At 44.9% G+C, this 23,284-nt stretch overlaps 1 protein-coding gene across 1 annotated transcript in view; it reads right to left on the reverse strand.

Annotated features, from left to right (window-relative positions):
• The window catches only part of LOC134612222 (uncharacterized), a 460,490-nt gene extending 457,036 nt beyond the window's left edge, over positions 1-3,454 (reverse strand). Inside the window, exon 1 of the mRNA XM_063456571.1 lies at positions 3,403-3,454. Coding sequence (XP_063312641.1) covers positions 3,403-3,454 — 52 coding nt within the window. The remainder of the gene's footprint in view (positions 1-3,402) is intronic.
• Between the last annotated feature and the right edge of the window lie 19,830 nt (positions 3,455-23,284).

Below are 23,284 nucleotides of genomic sequence, written 5' to 3' on the forward strand. Positions count from 1 at the left end.
TTAGGGACTACATCCTCCTACTCTGACTTCATACATGAAGTCCTATATTATTTTCTATAATCCTGAAGGTGATGATTATCAGCTAGTTAAGTCCATGTGTTATTAGATTAGAAAATATATTTTTAGCAGAGCCTGTCAATCCATTGGTGTCCCACCACATGCCCCTCATGCCTCACTTACCTGATCTGCAAGCTGTCCCCCCCATGCCTCACTTACCTAATCTGTAAACTGCCATCCCATGCCTTATTTACCTAATCTGTAGGCTGCCCCCCCATGCCTAACTTACCTATTCTGTAGGCTGCCCCCCTATGCCTCACTTACCTGATCTGTAGGCTGCCCCCCCATGCCTCACTTACCTGATCTGTAGGCTGCCCCCCCATCCCTAACTTACCTGATCTGTAGGCTGCCCCCCATCCCTCACTTACCTGATCTGTAGGCTGTCCCTGCAGTCTGGGAGTTGCTGGCTGCACTTTGTGCTGCTCCCTTGCGGATTCAGTCAGGAGAGAGAAGCAGGGATAAGATGTAGCTTACTATGCCTGCCTTTCTCCATACACAGCGGGCGACCTATTAGCCGGCGCCGGTATTGCAGCGTATTCTAAATCTCAAAAGAAAAATACCAGCGGACGGCCCTGGAAAGGCAGTATTTAATTGAAAAGCCTGCAAAGACAGGCAGTAGACACCAGAACAACTACATTACACTGTAGTTGCTCTGGTTACTATAATGTCCCTCTAAGTGTCTACACATCTTTATGCCAAAGTAGGAGAATGACTTACTGGAAATTAGCAGGTTATCTCCACTCCGACCTGATTCCCTGCAGAGCAGGTCTTATCTGCTTACATTGCAGCCTTTGAAGTTTATCTTCTAGAAGGCAGTGCTGTAAACTGCTGTTCAGCTTATTAACTGTTTTGGTGCCGGGAATGCAGGCATCTCAACACACTCAGGCAGAAAAGCACTCCTCACTGTGCAGTGAGTGTGACAGTGAGGAGAGGAACCAGGAGGAAGGGGATGGAGCTAAACATCGATTTAAAAGTCTGCAGGCAAGTTTATCTCTAAGTCTCCAGAGCCACATCAAAGAAAAATACCCATCTTCCCATTACCATATTTTTGCAATACAGGCATCGCCACACAGCCTCAAATATCAGCTGTTGTTGTATAGACAGAAAGACACATGTGAAAGAAAAGGGGCACAAGTGGAAGAGGGGATATTTGTAACAGAACAGTGGATATAGGCAGAAATATACAAAGGGGAAAAAAATCATGGGAAGAGGTAGATGTGGGGGAAAGGGGTGTGGGGAGATGTATGAGAGATATAGGTGGATGGAAGGAGATACAAAAGAGTAGATGTGGAGAAGTGCACTAGAAGGCAGAGATAGATAGGTAAATGCAATAGCCAAGCACACACCGGCATTACAGGACTCACCCTACACACAAATACACTACTGCAGGGTTTTCCAAAATGTGGGTCGCCAGCTGATTTTGGGTGAGTCATGCTGAGCTACGCATCTGTGAGCTGGCTGACAATTGAAGATTTTTTTTTACATTTTATGAAAATCCCTCAACAAGTTTTCAATTATCAAAACAATGAAAATTAGTAAGAAAATAAGATTTTGACTATTTAAAATTTGGATTAACGTGGAATGGTGACAAAGGAGATCCATGTCCACAGTGGTGAAATTCTCACAAATGAGAGGGCGACCAAACAAATTACTTTGACATATTGAGTAAAAGCATGTACATTTGAGAAACAAGCCGCTTAATTTTTTATTTTTTTAAAGCAAGCGATTTTTATTTTTATATGGCACAGCTGCCTGAAGATATATATATATTTTTTTAACCAATTACTTGAGGTACTAGTGAGTAGGTTTTTGGAACTTTTGGTACTTATGTAAAAGTGTAGAAACTGCACTGGATGAATTGTATTGGTATATGTACTTATGGTGCACGAGCAATGTGTGGTAAAAAAAGTGGTGTTGTGACGCACGTTCTTAAACTAAGTCTGAATGCATCATGTATGCACTGTAGTCTTCAAGCGTTAGTTTCGAAAGGTTTGGCAGACGATTTTCAATGCCGTGAAAATATTAAATTTCATCTAGAGTAAATCATTAAAGTCAACGATTATGCAAAATCTGATGATAAGTTTGTTCATAAAAAAATTGATACAGCTTTGGCTTTGTTCAAAGTACGTATCCAACTCTTTCTGCCACAGCTTTACGAGTAATGCTTCCTTTTACTACTTCATAAATGTGTGTCTGATTTTTTGCAATGATAGGAATTAAAAACACATTTTTAAATCAACTTCAATTATCAAACACCTTGTGTCAATATGGACGTCAAGGACATCATAAGCAAAATAGACGACAAGCCCATTCTTCAAATACACCTCATTATGTATTATTTAATAACTATATATTAAGTGTATTTAATAAAAAATTGAAATGTAGGAAAGTAATATTTTTAATTCAACCCCTTCTTTTTTTATTAAACATGCAATACAAGCGAGTGAGTTTCGGTAAATTACTATTTTCAAAAGTGGGTCTAGGCCCCAAAAAATTTGGGAGCCCTGCATTACTGCATTTATACACTGCCAGTCTATACAAATACATACCTACACATATATCCCTCTGAATTTAAATACGCATATACACAACATACATACATATCCCTACATTAACACATACTCAGGGTTATTCCACTAAACTCTGTAGCAAATTGAAATTTAAATGGAACAAAAAAGGCAGTAATAGTTAAACTGTGGCAGAGCTGATAAATCATCCAAATCAACTATGCTTTCTATTCAGATTTTAATTTACTACAAGTGAGAGTTTTGATGTATAAGTCTATACAATCAAGTGCCATTTGAGTTGTATAAATTGTTATTAGTAAATAACCTGAAATTTCTTCAAAACAGTTCTGTCCCTCACAACACCCTACTCACAACCCTAAAATGAAAGTGTCCTCTTTGTCCATATAAAATGTTGGGAAGTATGAAAACACACATTGACGCTGCACATATATACACCTCTGCATCTGCAATCACACAAAGTGAACTTGCACACACATATACACCCCTGTGTTTGCAAATGTGGGTTGTGTATGCAGGGTCAAGTGGAGTTTGTGTGTGCAGATTTAGAGCATGGTCAAATGCTGTGGGGGATAAGAAAGAAAAATATTTTATTGGCACAAGACCCTCCAAAGTGACATTTTTCACCCATCAACCTCCCTCCCCACCTGACACACACACTCAAAGTCAGCCCTTATTTAGCAACATTCCTCCCCTAGAAACATTCTGCCCTAGTAGATTCTCAAGATATAACTAAAAAAGACCTTCTCCCTGACAATAAAATATCCACGTGCCGATTGGAGGGATATTAGTAAAATAGATAAAACACAGATAGTCTTACCTCTCTGTAGATTAATGACAAGCTGAATGATTAGCATGAACAGCAGTTCCATTGAGTTCCAATGACAGAATGGGAATTGTTTCTTGAAATAAGACACTGACAACTTCAGTTTCTCTAGGTAGTATTATAAAATACTGATTTTTAGGATGTGAAAATGTCTGCATCACCAGTACATCAGCCTTTTATGCTTCAATATTTTTTCTTTACACGTAGCATGTACCAGAGCAATGGAGCAGTTGAACATGGAAGTAGGTAACTTTGTGACGCTGATGTATCTGCATATCTTAGTTGTGGTCTACTACAAAATGTTGATGTAGACAGAGGGGGCGTATTTTCAGCAAATGCGACATAGGGTAACCACAACCTAACCACATTTGTAACAAGTATAATCCGGGAAGGTTCTTCACACAAAAGAACTGTTAAAGACCTAAATTTTCGAAAGTGGGTGAAAATGAGAAGGTTTGTGTAAAATGTATCAGATCATATACAATCAGTATCTTCATAGTATATTAATAGTGGTACTTAGTATGAATACAGGTAATTACTATTTCATAGTAATATAGGTTGTAAAATAAGTTGTTTTTTTCACATATCTGTTTTACTGCTATATGCCTCAAATGCAGCATTTTCTCCTTGGATTCTGACCCGTGGCATTGGTCTAGTTAACCTCAACATCGAATGGCAGTCCATTTACAATAAAGTGTTACCCAAACAATACTCAGAGCCTGTTAAAATACAATACTCAAAACATACATTACTCAAAACATTACCCCCAAACATAATGGCCTGAGATGGTGTTCACTGTTATACCTGACATCACTCTGTGTGACTGTGAGTCAATTCACTTTTTTGAGCTCTTTATGTAGGACAACATATTTGAGCTCATGGCTCAGCAAAAAAAAATTGTTTGCCAGGCAGTACCATTCTGCACATCCGGGGTCACATTATAATAAAAATAAAATGTGTTACAGAGATAAAGCGGTTTTGGGTCCTACTAGCACAAGCACCACATCCTCTATAAGAAAGAGGCCACGGGTAAGCTCTACCCTTTCCTTGATTTTGTTAAACATTTTATCCCATATGTTATTTACCCAGCCCCTCAATCCAACTTTGGAATCAGTAGATCTCTAAAGACTTTGTGGAAAACACTTCTGTGATGAGAGCAATCTCGCCACATTGCATTGGAGGAGCCTGGTTGCCAGCCTGCTGCCTTTGGATTATGGACCGGCAGTTAAACGGTTAATTTTACTGTGCAGAAAGGTTTATTCATGCCTTTCTGCACAGCCGTTCGGTAGATTCTGTCTACCGCACGAACCGCCTTCTGTTAGCCTCCCCAGAGCCGTGGGGAGCCGGCAGGCACTGTTAATTGGCCACCCGGAAGCTAGCGTGTGCTTTTTAATCTACCTCCCTGAAGCCGCGGTTAACCGCGGCTTAACGAGCGTGTGCAGTCAATTGATTACACTTAGCGGCCGCTAGGTGGCGACGTTATGGAGCTCCCCGGACGGCCTGCGGTGCTCAGCCCGGAATCAGTGCACTAAAAGCGGACACTTTTACGTGCAGGCACCGCTGAGCCTCCAGCCCCCTTGTTCCTATTTGTGCGATTTAGCCGAACACCGGTTAATTCGGTAGTTTGCATATGTGAATGTGTTAACCCAGATAGCTATGCCATGGAGCCAATTCGTGTAATTAAAGACTCTGGCTCCATGGCAATTGAACTGTGTGAATAGGATCTGAGTGCTTTTCGGTAGTTTTGTGCGCTCAGATCCCAGCTATCTGGGGATATGTGACATGTCTGTGTTTTATGTATAAAATGTAATATTATATGTTTTAATGTATTTTACTGTATTTGGGTCCCCACGTGTATAATGGAGTTTGCCTCTGTCCTGGGAGATAATTGAATTACTTCTCAATTATCTCCAGGATAGAGGGAGGGAAATTAGGATGCATTGTGCGGATGTTGTACTTCTGTGTGTCTGAAATGTGATACATGTCTGTCTGTGTTACAGTCTTCCATCTGGTTCCCTAGGGGAGTGTCCACCAGGTGGGAGACATGCATAAATACTGGGCGGGTAGCCCTGAATAAACTGACCACTGCTTGACTCTCAGCACGGAGCTCTGTCTCGTCCTTGGGGAGATTCACTGTATGCTGTTAGAAACTGATTGTCAGGAGTGTAAGCTGATTGTCTGCTTTTCTTGTTCGTCTGCTAGCAGCTATTTGTGAGGTTCCAGTTCGGGAGTTGGAGTTCGATTTTGTATCCAGTTCGGGAGTTTGGTGTTCTGCAGTAGCTGTGCCTGTAACTCTGGAAGGGGAAGATCTACTAAACGGCAGTTTAACCCTTTTATGCCTGGAGGTGCCTTTACAACTTCCCTTCCTGAATCCCACAGCACCGACTAAAAAGATGCCCCAAAGAAAGTGCTGTGTTTGCCACAAGAAAGGAATCCGAAGGGACTCCAGGTATTACTGAAATACCCTCCCATCTCGACCTGCCCTCTGCATGTTTGTACGTGGTGGGTAATTACGATGCAGCATAAACATAACTAACCCCATTCAACCCCCGATAACGTCAGACAACTTAGTATGGATGAACAGGCCACAGCATTTATTATAACATAAATAAATTACTGCATAACACATCCATAACTATTTATTAAATCTCTTCTTTCTGTAACCAAATTGTTAGAAATAAATAATCATAAATTAACATATATAACTCAACACATAGTGTTATACAGTGACCCAACCGTCCTTGCCAATAAACATACAGTGGTTCCTAATCACCACCACCTCCCCCCTCGTCATAAATCATATCCTTCCAATGCCCGCCATCAGCCGACCTTATCCATGCTCGATGGGCACGACACCTCAGGCAACCTAATGTTAACCCTTTGAAGCAGGGGAGGTTGAGACCTGCACACTGTAGCGGAGAGCTGATTTCCCACAGCTATTCTCCACTTAAGATCCCAGTGAGGCTCAGGAACAAGTCAGTAGTAAATCCACAAGCAGAGTTTCCAGCAGGTAAAACGACACAGCAATATCCCAACAGCAATCCCAATAACTGGACGACACACAGTTTCAGGAGCAGAACTAACAATCTTTATTCCAGGGTTCCTTATAAAGCATGCTCCCATGCAAGGGAGGGATTCACATCAATTAGGATGGTAACCAATACTGTAAATGTTACCTCCCACACATCTCCTCCCCTCAGAGTGACTCATAATCCCCTTAACTAGTACTGTACATTTGCCCCAAACCTGGATGTACCCCTAAATTAGTACATAGCATCAATATTAGGGTACCGCCAGGTAGCCCTGATCTGGGTGACTATTATATCCAAAATTCACCCAGATCGGACCAGGGGTTCGGTAGTTAGGTGGAGGGTGAAGTTTGACCGACCGCACACGAGGTGGTATCCGAAAAGGGTTCCATGCGTTTGGGCCCTGCGGTCGGTCTCCGTTCGACAGTAAAAACAGACAGTTATATTAGCCATCCACACTTAACTTGACCTGGATATTGATTCCCTCATTCGGTACCTTGTTTCTACTGAATGGGGATTCGTTGGGACTCTCCGTTCGGTAGTTACGGAGCTCTGGAGGTCTCAGCGGTGTTCGGTTGTTTGAGTGTCCGATTTGAGTTCCAGACACTCGACGACCAAACACCGCTGAGCTTTTCATGCGTAAGATGGCCGCCGCCACGTGTACGCATACCGAATAGCGGCCACCCAGATACATCCATAACGAGCTTGTTAACCTGAGGTTAGAGAGAAGTGTGGACCTTAATAGCTGACACACTTCTCTCTGGGGTGGTCCACCGGTTCGGTAGTTTCCATACGCATAGTGTACGGATGGAAACTACCGAATAACATACGATTAGTACATGGAATTAGAGCAATGTGAAAATTAACATAGGCATAACATATTGAACACAGTCACCTAGGCATATTACAGGACAGGCTTACTGCATTCCGCTACACTGCTCCCCCTTGCCCACAAGCCGGCATACACAGTCTGATCCCACACGGATCGGCTTGGGGATGTCCGGGGTGCTCATGGATCATTTCTCCAGATCAGTTTGTCGTGACAACCCGTCAGCGTTCCCATTTTGCTTCCCCGGGCGGTACTGAATGTTAAAGTCAAAAGGCTGCAGCGCCAAACTCCAGCGCAGCAGCCTGGCATTGTCCCCAGCCACCCGGTTCAGCCAGACCAACGGGTTGTGATCCGTGAGCAAGGAAAAAGCCTGTCCATATAAATATGGTTGCAACTTCTTCAAGGCCCACACCACAGCCAGGCATTCCTTCTCGATGGCGGCGTAGCTTACTTCCCTGGGTAATAACTTGCGACTGATGTAAGCCACTGGATGTTCTCCGCCATCGGCCCCGACTTGGCTCAGTACTGCCCCCAATCCAGACATTGAAGCGTCTGTGTGTACAAGAAAACGTTTAGTTGGATTGGGAGCGGCCAAGACAGGGGCATTAACAAGTGCATTTTTCAGATGTTGGAATACCTGTTCACACTCCGGGGTCCAGGTTACTTGGCGGGGAAGATTTTTACGGGTCAGGTCAGTGAGGGGTTTGGCCAGGGCACTATAATTGGGGACAAACTTCCTGTAGTACCCTGCTGTCCCTAGGAACGCTAACACCTGGGTTTTAGTCTTAGGGTTAGGCCATTGGGCTACAGCCTCTACCTTGGCTGGTTCTGGCTTTTGTTTGCCACAGCCCACTCGATGGCCCAGGTACTGTACCTCGGCCATCCCAATGCTACATTTAGCTGGTTTCAGGGTCAAACCGGCTTCCCTGATTCGGTCTAGAACCGCTCCTATATGGGCCAAGTGCTCCTGCCAGGTATTGCTGAATATGGCAATATCGTCGAGATAGGCGCAGGTATAGTCTTGGAACCCATCTAGGAGGCAGTCCACCATCCGCTGGAAGGTAGCCGGCGCGTTTTTCATCCCAAACGGCATGACCTTGAATTGGTACAAGCCGAATGGGGTGACAAAGGCGGACTTAGGGATGGCGTCTGGGGACAATGGGATCTGCCAATATCCTTTACACAGATCAATAGTGGTAAGGTATTGGCCTCTGGCCATCCGGTCTAGTAACTCATCTATCCTCGGCATAGGGTATGCGTCGGATACAGTCTTTTCATTCAGTCTCCTGTAATCCACGCAAAAACGGGTCGTACCGTCCCGTTTTGGTACGAGGACCACGGGAGATGCCCAGGGGCTATCTGAGGGTTCAATTACCCCTAGCTGTATCATCTCCTCAATCTCTTTGCACATATTTTCCCGCACCGCTTCAGGTATGCGGTACGGGGTCTGGCGCATGGGAAGTTGCCCTGGGGTCTCTACTCGGTGGGTAGCCAGAGGGGTGTATCCAGGTACATTAGAAAAGGTCTCCTGCTTTTCTTGCAGAAGTTGCTGTACCTCGAGACGCTCCTGTGGACTCAACCGATCCCCTAGGACCACCTCCCCTAAATCTCCCGATAGCTGTCCGTCTCCCAGCAGATCGGGAAGGGGCAAGCTGTCACATTCTTCAGAGGTGGGTGCACAAATAGCCGTCACCTCTTCTGAGCGTTTACATGGATCATGCGTCGCCCTCCAGTCCCTGCGCAGGGGCCAATTATATAAGTGGTGTCACATCTCTGTTCCACCACTCTATAAGGGCCTTGCCAGGCGGCCTGTAGCTTGTCATGTCGGACAGGTTTTAAAATTAAAACTTTCTGCCCCACCTGGAAGCTACGGTCCCTGGCGCCCCGATCGTACCAGGTGCGCTGGCGTGTCTGAGCCGCCTGTAGGTTCTCCTTTACCGTCTAAGTTAGCGCTTCCAGGCGGTCTCGGAGAGCCAGCACATATGGTACGATAGGGGTGCCGTCTGTGCTACGGTCTCCCTCCCAATGTTCCCTAATTAAATCTAGCGGCCCCCTTACCCTCCTCCCGAACAACAGTTCAAATGGGGAAAATCCTGTGGATTCCTGCGGCACCTCCCTATAAGCGAATAAGAGGTGAGGCAGGAATCGTTCCCAGTCTCGGTGAGTCTCAGCGAAGGTTCGGAGCATCTGTTTTAAGGTGCCATTGAACCGTTCGCAGAGCCCATTAGTCTGGGGATGGTAGGGGGCACTAATTATGGGCCTGACCTTACAAAATTTCCAGAGGTGTTGGGTGACTTCTGCCGTGAACTGAGTACCCTGATCCGAGATGATCTCCCTGGGTAACCCCATCCGGGAGAAAATTTGCATCAGCGCCTCAGCCACAGTTTCAGCATGGATATTGGTCAAGGCTACCGCCTCGGGGTAGCGAGTGGCGTAATCCACTACCGTCAAAATATAAATTTTGCCCGATGGGCTAGGTTTCCGCAGGGGGCCTATGATATCCACGGCTATTCTATGAAAAGGTTCCTCAATTATAGGTAGTGGGTGCAACTTGGCCTTGCACTTATCCCCCCTCTTTCCTACCCTCTGGCACGTATCGCAGGTGTTGCAATATTTGCGCACCTCCTGGCAAATTCCTGGCCAAAATAAATTTTGGGTCAGCCGATAACTGGTACGACTGACCCCTAAATGTCCGGATAGCGGAATATCGTGGGCTATCCGGAGTAATTCGGTTCGGTACCTCTGTTGTACGACAAGCTGTCTTAAAGTAATCGGGTCTGACCCAGCTACCTGCTTATCAGACTCTCTGTACAGTAACTGCCTATCCCATACAAATCTTTCCCCCTCCGCCCCAGGTTGGTCAGAGGTAACTTTGTCTCTATACATCTGTAGGGTAGGGTCAGTGATTACCTCTGCTGCAAATTCGTCAGGAGGGGCCCATGGGACACAATCTAAGGGAGGGGAAGGCTCTCTTACCTGGACCTCCGGCAGTGTGTTGTGGTTCTGGGTGCGGGCCTGTTGCCTGGTGACCACGGGATGCGCTTCCTCCGTGGTTTGGGGCTCAAATGCAGAGGTGAGCCTGCCCAAGTCGTTTCCCAAGATCACCTCAGCGGGTAATTGCGGCATCAGCCCCACCTCCACAGTCCCTGACCCCGCTGTATCTAGCCGGTACACAGCTCCCCCAGCAACCCTGACAGCCACAGTCTTATTGGTTTTAGCCTTGTCAGAGACCAAGTGGCTTTGGACCAAGGTGATAGTGGCTCCCGAATCCCTGAGCCCCTGCATAAACTTTCCCTCAAGGTACACGGTCTGCCTGTGGTGCTGTCTATTATCCGCCTGTGCCTGCAGTGGGTTGGCCTCATGCAACACTTCCCACTGTTCCACAGAAGTAACGGGAACTGCAGAGCCATAGGTGATGGATGTCTCGTCCTGATAATGATGTGCCGCTGCCCTCGGTGGTGGTGGTGGCCCTGGTCGGATCCAGGTGGAGCGATCTCTAGACTGCGGGCAATCTCGCTGGTAGTGTCCCCACTTCTGGCACCAGTGACATTGTACAGAAGTGGTTGGGCGGAACTTCGGTGGAGCTGCTGCAGGTGCTGGTGGAGGTAGCTGTCTTGGGGTGGGGTGAGCGTTAGTGGAGAAAAAGTTCCCCCCTAGCAGTCGCAGAGCAGGTTTAACACTCACCGCCTTGTGCTGCCTGCGAGCATCCATATAGTCATCCGCCTTATGAGCAGCCTCGGTGAGGGTTTTAGGGTTACGGTCTCTCACCCATTCCTGCAGTTCAGCGGAAACCCCCTCATAAAATTGTTCAAGTAGCAACATTTGTAATAGGTCCTCCATGGACCGGGCCTGATTTGCCTGTACCCATCCGAGGGCCGCCCTTTGTAAGCGGCAAGCCCATTCTGCATACGAGTCTTTTTCTGCCTTCTTTAAGTCTCTGAAACGTCGGCGGTAGGCTTCTGGGGTCATAGCATATCGGGCTAAAATAACCTCTTTCACACGGTCATAATTCCGGATTTCTGCGTCCGGTATGGTACGGTAGGCTTCAGCTGCCCTCCCTGTTAACCGTCCTGCTAAGATAGGTACCCAGTCTTCCCTCGGTATTTTATGTAGTGCACACAGTCTTTCAAAGTCTTGGAGAAAGGCGTCTATGTCTTCCTCTGTTTCTGCATACATTTTAAATGCTTGATATGGGATCTTTGCTCCCATGCAAGGGAGGGATTCACATCAATTAGGACAGTAACCAATACTGTAAATGTTACCTCCCACACATCTCCTCCCCTCAGAGTGACTCATAATCCCCTTAACTAGTACTGTACATTTGCCCTAAACCTGGATGTACCCCTAAATTAGTACATAGCATCAATATTAGGGTACCGCCAGGTAGCCCTGATCTGGGTGACTATTATATCCAAAATTCACCCAGATCGGACCAGGGGTTCGGTAGTTAGGTGGAGGGTGAAGTTTGACCGACCGCACACGAGGTGGTATCCGAAAAGGGTTCCATGCGTTTGGGCCCTGCGGTCGGTCTCCGTTTGACAGTAAAAACAGACAGTTATATTAGCCATCCACACTTAACTTTACCTGGATATTGATTCCCTCGTTCGGTACCTTGTTTCTACCGAATGGGAATTCGTTGGGACTCTCCGTTCGGTAGTTACAGAGCTCTGGAGGTCTCAGCGGTGTTCGGTTGTTTGAGTGTCCGATTTGAGTTCCAGACACTCGACGACCAAACACCGCTGAGCTTTTCATGCGTAAGATGGCCGCCGCCACGTGTACGCATACCGAATGGCGGCCACCCAGATACATCCATAACGAGCTTGTTAACCTGAGGTTAGAGAGAAGTGTGGACCTTAATAGCTGACACACTTCTCTCTGGGGTAGTCCACCGGTTCGGTAGTTTCCATACGCATAGTGTACGGATGGAAACTACCGAATAACATACGATTAGTACATGGAATTAGAGCAATGTGAAAATTAACATAGGCATAACATATTGAACACAGTCACCTAGGCATATTACAGGACAGGCTTACTGCATTCCGCTACACAAACATAATGAAAACTTACTCCATCCTTAAACATAACCCCTCAAACTTAATTGGCAAGGACATACCCCAGCCACCAGACCCGCTGTTTTACCCCTAAATCAGTGGGGAACACCACCAAAACCACCCATGGCCTGTTCCACCGCCTCTTGTAGGGCGTGATTAAAAAAGGTCGAGCCCAACCTCCGTTAGGTGTACGCCATCCCTTCTAAAAAAACTGTCCGCCAACCCGAATCCCCAAAACAAACTGGGAAACCCGCCTGTTTAACTTGCGTCTTCAACGCTCCATGGCACTCTGGCTCCTAGCGCCATGCCAATAGTTACGGGCAATGACTTCCGACCAGACCAAGCGCATGTTGGAGAACAAAACCAAAATGTCTACCTTCACTGCTGAAATCAAATCCCAAATGGGCACTGAACCCAGATCATTCCCCCCTAGGCGGACCACCAGGACGCGGGGGGACCTGGAACGTTGCCGTGCGGCCACCCGCAGCTTGGATGTATTCACGGACCTGCCACCGCCCCCGGACCGCGATCCATCGCTGGTAGCCGGGGCAGGAGTCAGAGGAACTGGCCAGGCACTTTGAGCCCGCCGGGTAGGCCGCGCACGAGGCCCTCCGGGCCGCTGGGCGCGCAGCAGATGAAGGCTGCACCTCAGGCCTTGAGGGAGCAGGCTGCGCCACGCTCGCAGTCGCGGAAGGCCACAAATCACGGCCACTGGACCCAGGCCGCGTGTCTGGAGCCCCAGACAAGCGGTCCCGGCGGTGCCTCGGGCCTGGGCTCCTGCTCCTCAACCGGGCCCGAGGAGTGTTGTCTGGTGACAGCCTGGCAGGCGGGCGGGAATGCCTGCCAGTGCTGGTGCGGCACCCAGGGTCAAGGGCCGCAGGGGTGGCAGCAAGGGAGACCGCAGGGGGTGCTCCAGGGGGAGGCAGGTCGCGGGGGGGGACCCCCACCGGTAGCCATACCGCCAGTAACTTGTGCAAATTACTCCCTTAGTTGCCGGCCACCATCCAGCAGCCCTGAGGGACGCCAGGATCGCCTCAATATCCATTCGTCAAGCTGTGAAGACTACAGGCCCAGGCAAACAGAAGCAGGAGGACAGGAAGCTAAGCTGTTTGCTGGCCCAAATCCCAAGTGGCACTGAGGTAAGACCTACCCCACACTAACTCACATAGAACCTAACCCCACCCACACGCACTTCCAAAGACACTCCCACTTATTTATCCTCACACTCCTACATGTGCCCTTGTCCGCTTAGCTGCGCTATCTCCCCAGGGCCTTAACAGACTCTTTCAAATTCTATCATACAGAGCTGAACTGAATTAAATCACTCTGTATGGGACTTTCTCAGTTTGTTTGTTTGATTTTTCTGGATTTCTGACCTTAGCTTGTCCTGACTACGCTTTGTTAGCTGCCTGTGCAACCTATGTGCTTGTTTTACTGACTACTCTGACCTCTGGATTCCCCTGATAAAGTGGCTTCACCAAACAACTCAAAATACTACATTTGTAGTATTTGTTAAAATGGTATGCCATCTTGGGAGCAATTTTCTTTCTTAGGGTACCATACTCTCTCAAAGATGACATAGGGCAGAACATCACTTTATCAATTTTACAAGTTGAAATGGGCATCTAATATATGTTACATTGTGACTTACCAAAAAAAACTCATATCGCAGGGTTACTGTTGTGATCAGTACCGAAAGGGTTAATAAAATGGCTTTTAAAAAAAACTTCTCAATGCTTTCACACAGTAACTATCAAAAATCTTGAAGCCTCTCTTGCCTCACATCAATAACAACCTGCAAAACTGGTACATAGAGGAACTGTTATATTCAGGAGACAATTTTAAATCAAAATATTGAAATTTTATTGAACTAATATTAGGATTCTAAAATACATGGGTATAAAAAAAAAAATAAGACCAAACATCTCATATTATACCAGTTGGAATTCCCCGGGTTGCCTACTTTAAAAAATGCTATGCCATCATGGATGTATTTTTCTTTCCTGGGCTGCCATACACTCTCAAAGGTGACATGGGCCCAGAAAATCACTTTGTCAAATTTAGAAGCTGAAAAGGCTATCTAATATATTTGGCCCTGTGACTTACCAAAAAATAAAATCTGATATAATGGGGGTACTGTTATATTTGTGAAACAATGTGTAATCAAAATACTGAGGCTCAAAAGAAAACTGACTTTTTGGACACAATTCATCTTCCCAAAATTTCACAAGTAGAGATGGCAACCTTAAACAAAGAGATAACGGAACAAGAAGAAGGTTGGGTGATTTAAAAATGTAAACTTGGCTCAGCGCCGGGTCCAGATGGTCTTGTTAATAAATATTTTTTATTATGTCAAAAGAAATTTCTAAATATCTGTGTGAAACATAAAATGAAATTAAGAATAATGGTTGGGCTCCACCAGAGATCTTAGAAGCACAGATAATAACTATACCTAATACAAACAAACTCCAGAATGTAGCGATTTCAGACCAATTTCTTTACTTAATGCAGACATAAAGATATATATGCAAAGATATTAGCATAAAGATTGACCACAAGCATACACAAGCTGATTGCTCCGGATCAAACGGCTTTATACAAGGTAGACAGGGACCTGACAATACAAGGAAACTTCTAAATATAACTTTATATTTAAATTGTAAAAAAAACAGAAGCCATCTCTGTAGCGCTTAATGCAGAGAAGGCATTTGACAGGGTGGATTGGGACTTTATGAACCTCACCCTGTCAAAATATGGCTTAGGCAAATCTGCTTCTAAAGCAGTCGGCGCACTATATGCTTATCCATCTGCAAGGGTTACTGGCCAATGATTTTGTTCCAATAGATTTGCCATCTTAAACGGCACCAGACAGGGGTGTCCGTTATCCCCACTGGTGTTCACATTACTTATTAAACCTTTAGCAATAGCTGTGAGGGAATCAGATAAAGTACATGGTATTGAGATGGATCAGAAACAACATGTGATTTCTTTATATGCTGATGATGTGATAACTGTTGAAAAGCCAGATAAGTCATTGAAAGCTTTACAAGAAATTATTCCAGAATACAGTGAAATAGAAGCTATGACTTAATATCGTAAAAAATAAAATGGAGTCAATGGCAGCATCTTATCCATTTAAATGGCAACAATCAATAACTCACTTCGGTATATTTTCAGATATAAAAAAGTGATTAAAGTCAACTATCAAAAAGTTTATATAAAGATAATAGAGACTTTAGCTAATTGGAAAAATGTAAACATCTCTTGGCTAGGAAGAATCACGGATATTAAGATGACTATATTACCAAAGATCACTTATGTAATGCGTTGTATTCCAATCTAATGTCCCATATATATATTATCAATCAAACACAGAAAGCTATAGAAATAATTTATTCATCAGAATAAAAAGATGCATATTAAAAGATCGGACATGTTTAATAAATTTTGTAGAGGAGGAATAGCGTACCCAGATATTAAGAAATATCAAGAAGCTACTTTATTAGCCCATATGATACGATGGATGGAGGAGGAAGAACGTAATAACTGGGCCCAGATAGAAAAAAAAAAAAATCTTACCAAAAGCAGTACAAATTCAATACTCTATCAAGAACTATTACCTTGTAATGAATTTAAAAATAAAGATTCGGTAATCTGAAAAACTCAAGGCGCTGGTCGAAACTGAATACTAAGTATACATTAATTCCCTTCCCGAGTTTGGTTACTCCACTTTCATGGTTGTAGAGATGGTTTCTGTGGCGGAACCAGTCTCGCCACTGGGCATTGGAGAAGACTGATTGCCAGCCTCCTGTCCTGTGACTATGGCCCCATGTTGAAATGCTTGATTTTCCCCTGCAAAGACCCAAAAGCCGGGTCATTCTGTACTTCCCCTATGTGAGCAGTGTTACCCCAGATAGCCATTCGCATAACGAAAGACTTTGGCTCCATGGCAATTGAACTGTATGTATGTGATCTGAGCGCCATTCAGTCATAATGTGCGCTCAGATCTAAGCTATCTGGGGATATGTTGAATGTACCCGTTTTATGCAATAGCTGCACAGTTATATATTTTTTATGTATTTTATTGTATTTTGCTACCATGTGTTCAATTGAGTTTTGCCTCTGGCCTTGGAGATAATTGGATTACTTCTAATTTATCTTCAGGATAGAAGACTCTGTGGAACTGGTTTCGGGCAGAAATTTGGTCAAATAGGACTTTCCCTTAACTTTTTAACCCCTGAACCAATTGCCCTGATTTTTGAGTATGTGTATATTTCAAACATTCTGATTTGGAATGTGAATGGCATGTATATTTTGGAAGTTATTAATATTTTGTAAAAACTGTTTCTCTGCCTGTGATAATTATATTACCCATTGTGTTCAGTAATCATATCACAGGCAGAGGGGAGGATTCTGTGTGGGAGTGTCTGTGTGTATTGTATGGATTGATTGGTTGTATTTCAAAACCCTGTGGGCAGTACTATGTTTGTGGATTGTGAATAAAAGAGCTGTATGTGCCAGTACAGTCAGTTCTGCTTGACCTAAAAACTTAGTGTCGTCTCGTTATTGGGGAAATTGGATTGTATGCTGATTGCCAAGAGTGTAAGCTGATTGTATGCTTTTCCTGTTCTGCTGTTTACGGCATTCACATGCTTGAGAGCATTTGTATGCTTCTCCGATTCGGTGGTTGTGGTGTCTGCTGCAGTGCTTGGAGTCCTCAGGAAGCGTTAGGAGCATCCTTCAACGGAGGTACCCAGTCGGGGTGCCCGTCGATGCGTTACAGTTTCCTTCTCCTTTGCTTAATGTACTAATAGAAGAAGGTTGTAAATATCTAAGTGAACTATATATAAATGATAAATTCCTAGAATTTGACTATCTACAGAGAAGATATAAGGTATCAACTCATTTTTGGCTGGACTATAATAGTTTAAAGACTAGATTTTTAACCTCTAGGTTCCATTTGAAAGTAGTTAGGCAGATGACATCATGTGAAAAGTTCATCTGTTCTGAAAATAAATTACACCTGATCTCAAAGTGTTTTAGTTTAATAAGAGATAGTGAACAGGAATCTAAACACTTAAATATAAGACAATGGGAAGAAGAACTAGACCAATCATGGCCTATAGTGATGTCGCGAACACAAAATTTTTGGTTCGCGAACGGCGAACGGGAACTTCCGCAAACGTTCGCGAACCGGCGAACCAGGCGAACCGCCATTGACTTCAATGGGCAGGCGAATTTTAAAACCCACAGGGACTCTTTCTGGCCACAAAAGTGATGGAAAAGTTGTTTCAAGGGGACTAACACCTGAACTGTGGCATGCCGGAGGGGGATCCATGGCAAAACTCCCATGGAAAATTACACAGTTGATGCAGTCTGGTTTTAATCGATAAAGGGCAGAAATCACCTAACATTCCTAAATCACAATGGATATGGATTGACACCTGACATATTGACACCAAGACATATGGATTGACACCTGTCCTCAGAGACCCTGATACACACTGACACAGAGCAGAATAGAGACTGTTCCCCCTACATTGGGTCACTTGGCAGATATGGCGTGGTCGTGGGAGGAGGAGGATGACTTTCACCTCTTCCCCTGTTAGATTCCAGTTGTGCTGTGACATCACCTTTATACGCTGTGTAAAGCATACTTTTTAATTTATTTTGCAAATGCTGCATCCTTTCCGACTTGTAATTCGGTAACATTTCCGCCACTGTCTGCTTATACCGGGGGTCTAGAAGCGTGGACACCCAGTACAGGTCGTTCTCCTTCAGCCTTTTTATACGAGGGTCCCTCAACAGGCACGACAGCATGAAAGACCCCATTTGCACAAGGTTGGATGCCGAGCTACTCATTTCCCGTTCCTCCTCCTCACACAGAGCAGAATAGGGACTGTTCCCCCTACATAGGGTAACTTGGCAGATATGGATTGACACCTGTCCTCAGAGACCATGATACACACTGCCACAGAGCAGAATAGAGACTGTTCCCCCTACATAGGGTCACTTGGCAGATATGGATTGACACCTGTCCTAAGGATCCCTGATACACACTGACACAGAGCAGAATAGGGACTGTTGCCCCTACATAGGGTCACTTGGCAGATATGGATTGACACCTGTCCTCAGGGACCCTGATACACACTGACACAGAGCAGAATAGGGACTGTTCCTCCTACATAGGGTCACTTGGCAGATATAGATTGACACCTGTCCTAAGGATCCCTGATACACACTGACACAGAGCAGAATAGGGATTGTTCCCCTTACATAGGGTCACTGTCACGGTAATATACCCCAACACGCAGGAATAGTCCAGATAGTCAAGAGACAAGAAAACAGGATTCGTCTTACCGGACCTTAGAATGGCCGGACTTAGACGAGTACAAGAAAAGACAGAGTCTAGAACAAGCCGAGGTCAAGGGGACGGAGAGACAGCGTAAAGTAGAACAAGCTGGTTTGTCCTACTGGTACACAGGAGGACAAACCAGCGGATAAACAAGCAAGGATAAAGAGAAAGCGAAGTCAGGAACAAAGCCAAGATCAAGCACCAAAAACCAACTGGACGAAACAAGCACTAAAGGGAACTGAACAGAAACCACGATAGGGCAAGGTGCAAAGGAAACAGGTGAGTATAAATACCCTAATGTTCACTTTGATTGGCCCCTGTCATATCCACGCCCCCAAAATGTGAGTGTATGGGGAACGTGGCATGACGGGCCAATGGGAGACTGATTCTAATTTTGTCTCCCACTGTCCCTTTAACCCCTTAAGGACCAAACTTCTGGAATAAAAGGGAATCATGACATGTCACACATGTCATGTGTCCTTAAGGGGTTAAGAGCGCGCCCGAGACGCGCGGCGCGCTCTTAGTGTCAGGCGGGACACGTGACCGCTTCTCGCGGTCACTGCCCGCCTTCCTGAACTCGTCGTTGGATGAGCCGCGCGCGGCGAGAAGAGAGGACCCCGGCCGGCCCCTGGAGAGGGTAAGTACTGCTACAGTACCCCCCCCGAAGACACGCCCACCGGGCGGGGAGGAGCAGGCCTGGCAGGAAAGCGAGAGTGGAAAGAACGCACAAGGCAAGGAGCGTGAACAGCGCCAGCGGAAATCCAACTGCGTTCCTCAGGCCCATAGCCCTTCCAATGTACCAGATATTGGAGGCGACCCCGAAGAAAACGAGTCGAGTATAGCGGCCACTTCAAATTCCTCATGACCCACAGAAACTGGAGGGGGAGGAGGAACATGCCGGGTATAACGGTTGCACAGGAGGGGTTTTAACAAGGAGGTATGAAACACGTTAGGAATGCGTAGATTCCTAGGAAGATCCAAGGCATACGAAACAGGATTAACCACATGCAAGATACGAAAAGGACCAATAAAACGAGGAGCCAACTTCATAGAAGGCACACGAAGACGAATATTGCGAGTAGAAAGCCAAACCCGGTCCCCCACAGCATAGGATGGAGCGACGCTTGTCTGCCTGAACCTTCTGGCGAGCAGCTGAATCCACCAAAGAACACTGAACCTGCTCCCAAGTATTACGTAAACCAGCCAAATGTTCATCCAGAGCTGGCATGCCCTGTAAGGAGAATGCAGCTGGAAGAACCACGGGATGCCGGCCATAAATAACGTAAAAAGGGCTGTTACCGGAGGATTCATGAGCAGCGTTATTACGAGCAAACTCAGCCCAAGGAAGAAGGTCAGCCCAATTGTTCTGATGGTGGGACACGAAACAACGAAGATACTGCTCTAGAGATTGGTTGGCACGTTCAGCAGCTCCATTAGACTGGGGGTGGTAGGCGGAAGAAAACGAGAGAGAAATACCCATCTCTGAACAAAATGCTTTCCAGAATCTGGAGATAAACTGGCTACCCCTATCGGACACAATCGAAGTGGGAATACCATGCAACCGAAACACCTCCCTGGCGAAGACAGAGGCAAGTTCCTTGGATGAGGGCAATTTGACAAGAGATACAAAATGAGCCATCTTAGAAAAACGATCCACTATCATCAGGATGACAGTTTTACCATTCGAAGGGGGTAATTCAACAATAAAATCCATGGATATATTGGACCAAGGCCTCTCGGGTATGGGCAACGGATGCAACAATCCACAAGGAACTCTGTGGGAGGACTTCATACTGGCACAAGTAGTACAAGCATTAACGTAATCGGTGACGTCCTTGCGTAAGGAAGACCACCAGAAATATCTAGAAACTGCTGATAACGTTTTAGAAATACCAGGGTGTCCAGCAGTTCTTGTGTCATGATACAATGACATAATGTCCCGTCTCTCGGGGTTATCAACGAACAGTTTATCAGCAGGCCTCTCACCAGGAGCCATGTTTTGTTTAGCCTGTATAGCTTGTAAGAGGGAAGAAGAAATAGATAGAACAGTAGTAGCTATTATTCTGTCGGGAGGAATGACAGGGGTAACATCAATTTCTAGTTTGTCAGTGGTTTCGAATTGTCTGGACAGAGCGTCAGCTTTAGTATTACGATCACCTGGTCTGTATGTGATTATGTAATTGAAATGAGACAAAAACAGAGACCACCTGGCCTGCCTAGAAGACAATCTTTTAGCTTCACTAAGGTAGGAGAGGTTTTTGTGATCCGTTAAAATGAGGATGGGATCCCTAGTACCTTCTAGTAGATGTCTCCATTCCTTGAGCGCCAAAATGATAACAAGGAGTTCGCGATTGCCTACATCATAATTCTTTTTTGCTTTGGACATCTGTCTGGAAAAGAAGCCACAAGGGTGTAACGGCTTTTCAGGTGAATCTCTTTGAGACAAGAATAAAGGGTAGGGAAGGGACAGGATGCTGTAAAATAGGGGCAGAAGCGAATGAAGCCTTCAGGAATTCAAAGGCCTCAAGTGCTTCTGGTTTCCAGACATGAGTATTACAATCCTTTTTGGTCATTCTGGTTATAGGTGCTACAATGGCAGAAAACCCTTTAATAAGGCGCCTATAATAATTTGAAAAACCCAGAAAACGCTGAATGGCTTTATAACCCTGAGGTGGAGGCCATTCCATGATGGCAGAAAGTTTCTTGGGATCCATACGAAAACCCTTAGCAGAGATTATATAACCCAAGAATTGGACTTCTGATTGATCAAATGAAAATTTTTTCGAGTTTGCATTAGAGACTGTTAACAAGAAGAGTTCTCAACACTAATTTAACATGCATGTGATGAGTCTGTAAATCAGTTGAATACATTAATATGTCGTCCAAGTATACTATTACAAATGTGTGTATGTACTGACGTAGGACATCATTAATAAATTCTTGAAAAACTGCTGGGGCGTTACAAAGGCCAAAGGGCATCACAGTATATTCGTAGTGACCACTCCTGGTATTGAATGCGGTCTTCCATTCGTGATCCTTTTTGATACGTATGAGATTGTAAGCACCCCTAAGGTCCAATTTAGTAAAAACCGTAGCATGTTTAAGCCTATCAAATAATTCCATGATCAAAGGTATGGGGTACGCATTTTTGACGGTGATTTTATTTAGGCCCCTATAGTCAATACAAGGCCTTAATTCGCCATCTTTCTTGGATACAAAGAAGAAACCAGCCCCTGCCGGGGAAGAGGATCTTCTTATAAATCCCTTTTGTAAAGATTCCTTAATATATTCCTCCATAACAAGATTCTCCTGAGGAGACAAAGGATATATTCTCTCTTTAGGAGGCATAGTACCAGGTAGTAAATTAATAGCGCAGTCGTAAGGTCTGTGAGGTGGCAACTTTTCAACCTCCCTTTTATCAAAAACAGATTTAAGAGACAAGTACTGAGGGGGTATAACAGTAGGCACGGGAGGAATATTAGTAGAATTCAAAGGGGTGATTTTAACAATACAAGACTCTTGGCAAGCATCACTCCAAGATACTATTTGTCCTGACGCAACCAAGGATACCCTAACACAAGGTGAGAGGAAGGAGAAGTAATGATCTGAAACCGAATGGTTTCAGAGTGTAACACCCTTTTAGACATATGTAGTGGTACAGTTTCATGTGTGATAACTGGAGAGCATAATGGTCTACCAACTATGGCCTCAACGGCCAAGGGTGTCTCCTTCTCTCTAGTGGGTATGTTATTCTCCTTAACAAAACCGGAATCTATAAAGTTTTCGGCTGCTCTGGAATCAACCAGGGCTAGTATATTCCCTGCTATGCAGTTACTACCAAGGTGTAGGGAAACAGGGAGAAGCAATTTATTAAGAGGCAAATATGAGGACTCTGATGTCACACCCAAGGCCTGTCCTCTATACGGTTTTAGGTGCGATAGTTTTCCGGACGCACGGGACATTCTTGTCTCATATGGCCCCTCCTACCACAATAAAGACAAAGTCCCTCCTTTCTCCTATAAAGTTTTTCAGCGTCAGTAAGTTTAGCAACCCCTAACTGCATGGGTTCCTCCTCTGACCCTTTAGATCCCTCGGGAGTCTCAGCTCTAGGTGGATTAACGGGGACAAAGCGTCTATTTCTGGACTTGGTATATAACCTGTCACGGATCCTGTTATCTATATCGATGAGATAGTCAATAAGGTCCTCTAGGGGTACAGGGAGGTCCTTAGCTGCTACCTCATCCAACATACAGGGAGTGCAGAATTATTAGGCAAGTTGTATTTTTGAGGATTAATTTTATTATTGAACAACAACCATGTTCTCAATGAACCCAAAAAACTCATTAATATCAAAGCTGAATATTTTTGGAAGTAGTTTTTAGTTTGTTTTTAGTTTTAGCTATTTTAGGGGGATATCTGTGTGTGCAGGTGACTATTACTGTACATAATTATTAGGCAACTTAACAAAAAACAAATATATACCCATTTCAATTATTTATTTTTACCAGTGAAACCAATATAACATCTCAACATTCACAAATATACATTTCTGACATTCAAAAACAAAACAAAAACAAATCAGTGACCAATATAGCCACCTTTCTTTGCA

This window comes from Pelobates fuscus, chromosome 5 (genome assembly GCF_036172605.1).
Source record: "Pelobates fuscus isolate aPelFus1 chromosome 5, aPelFus1.pri, whole genome shotgun sequence".
Taxonomy (NCBI): domain Eukaryota; kingdom Metazoa; phylum Chordata; class Amphibia; order Anura; family Pelobatidae; genus Pelobates; species Pelobates fuscus.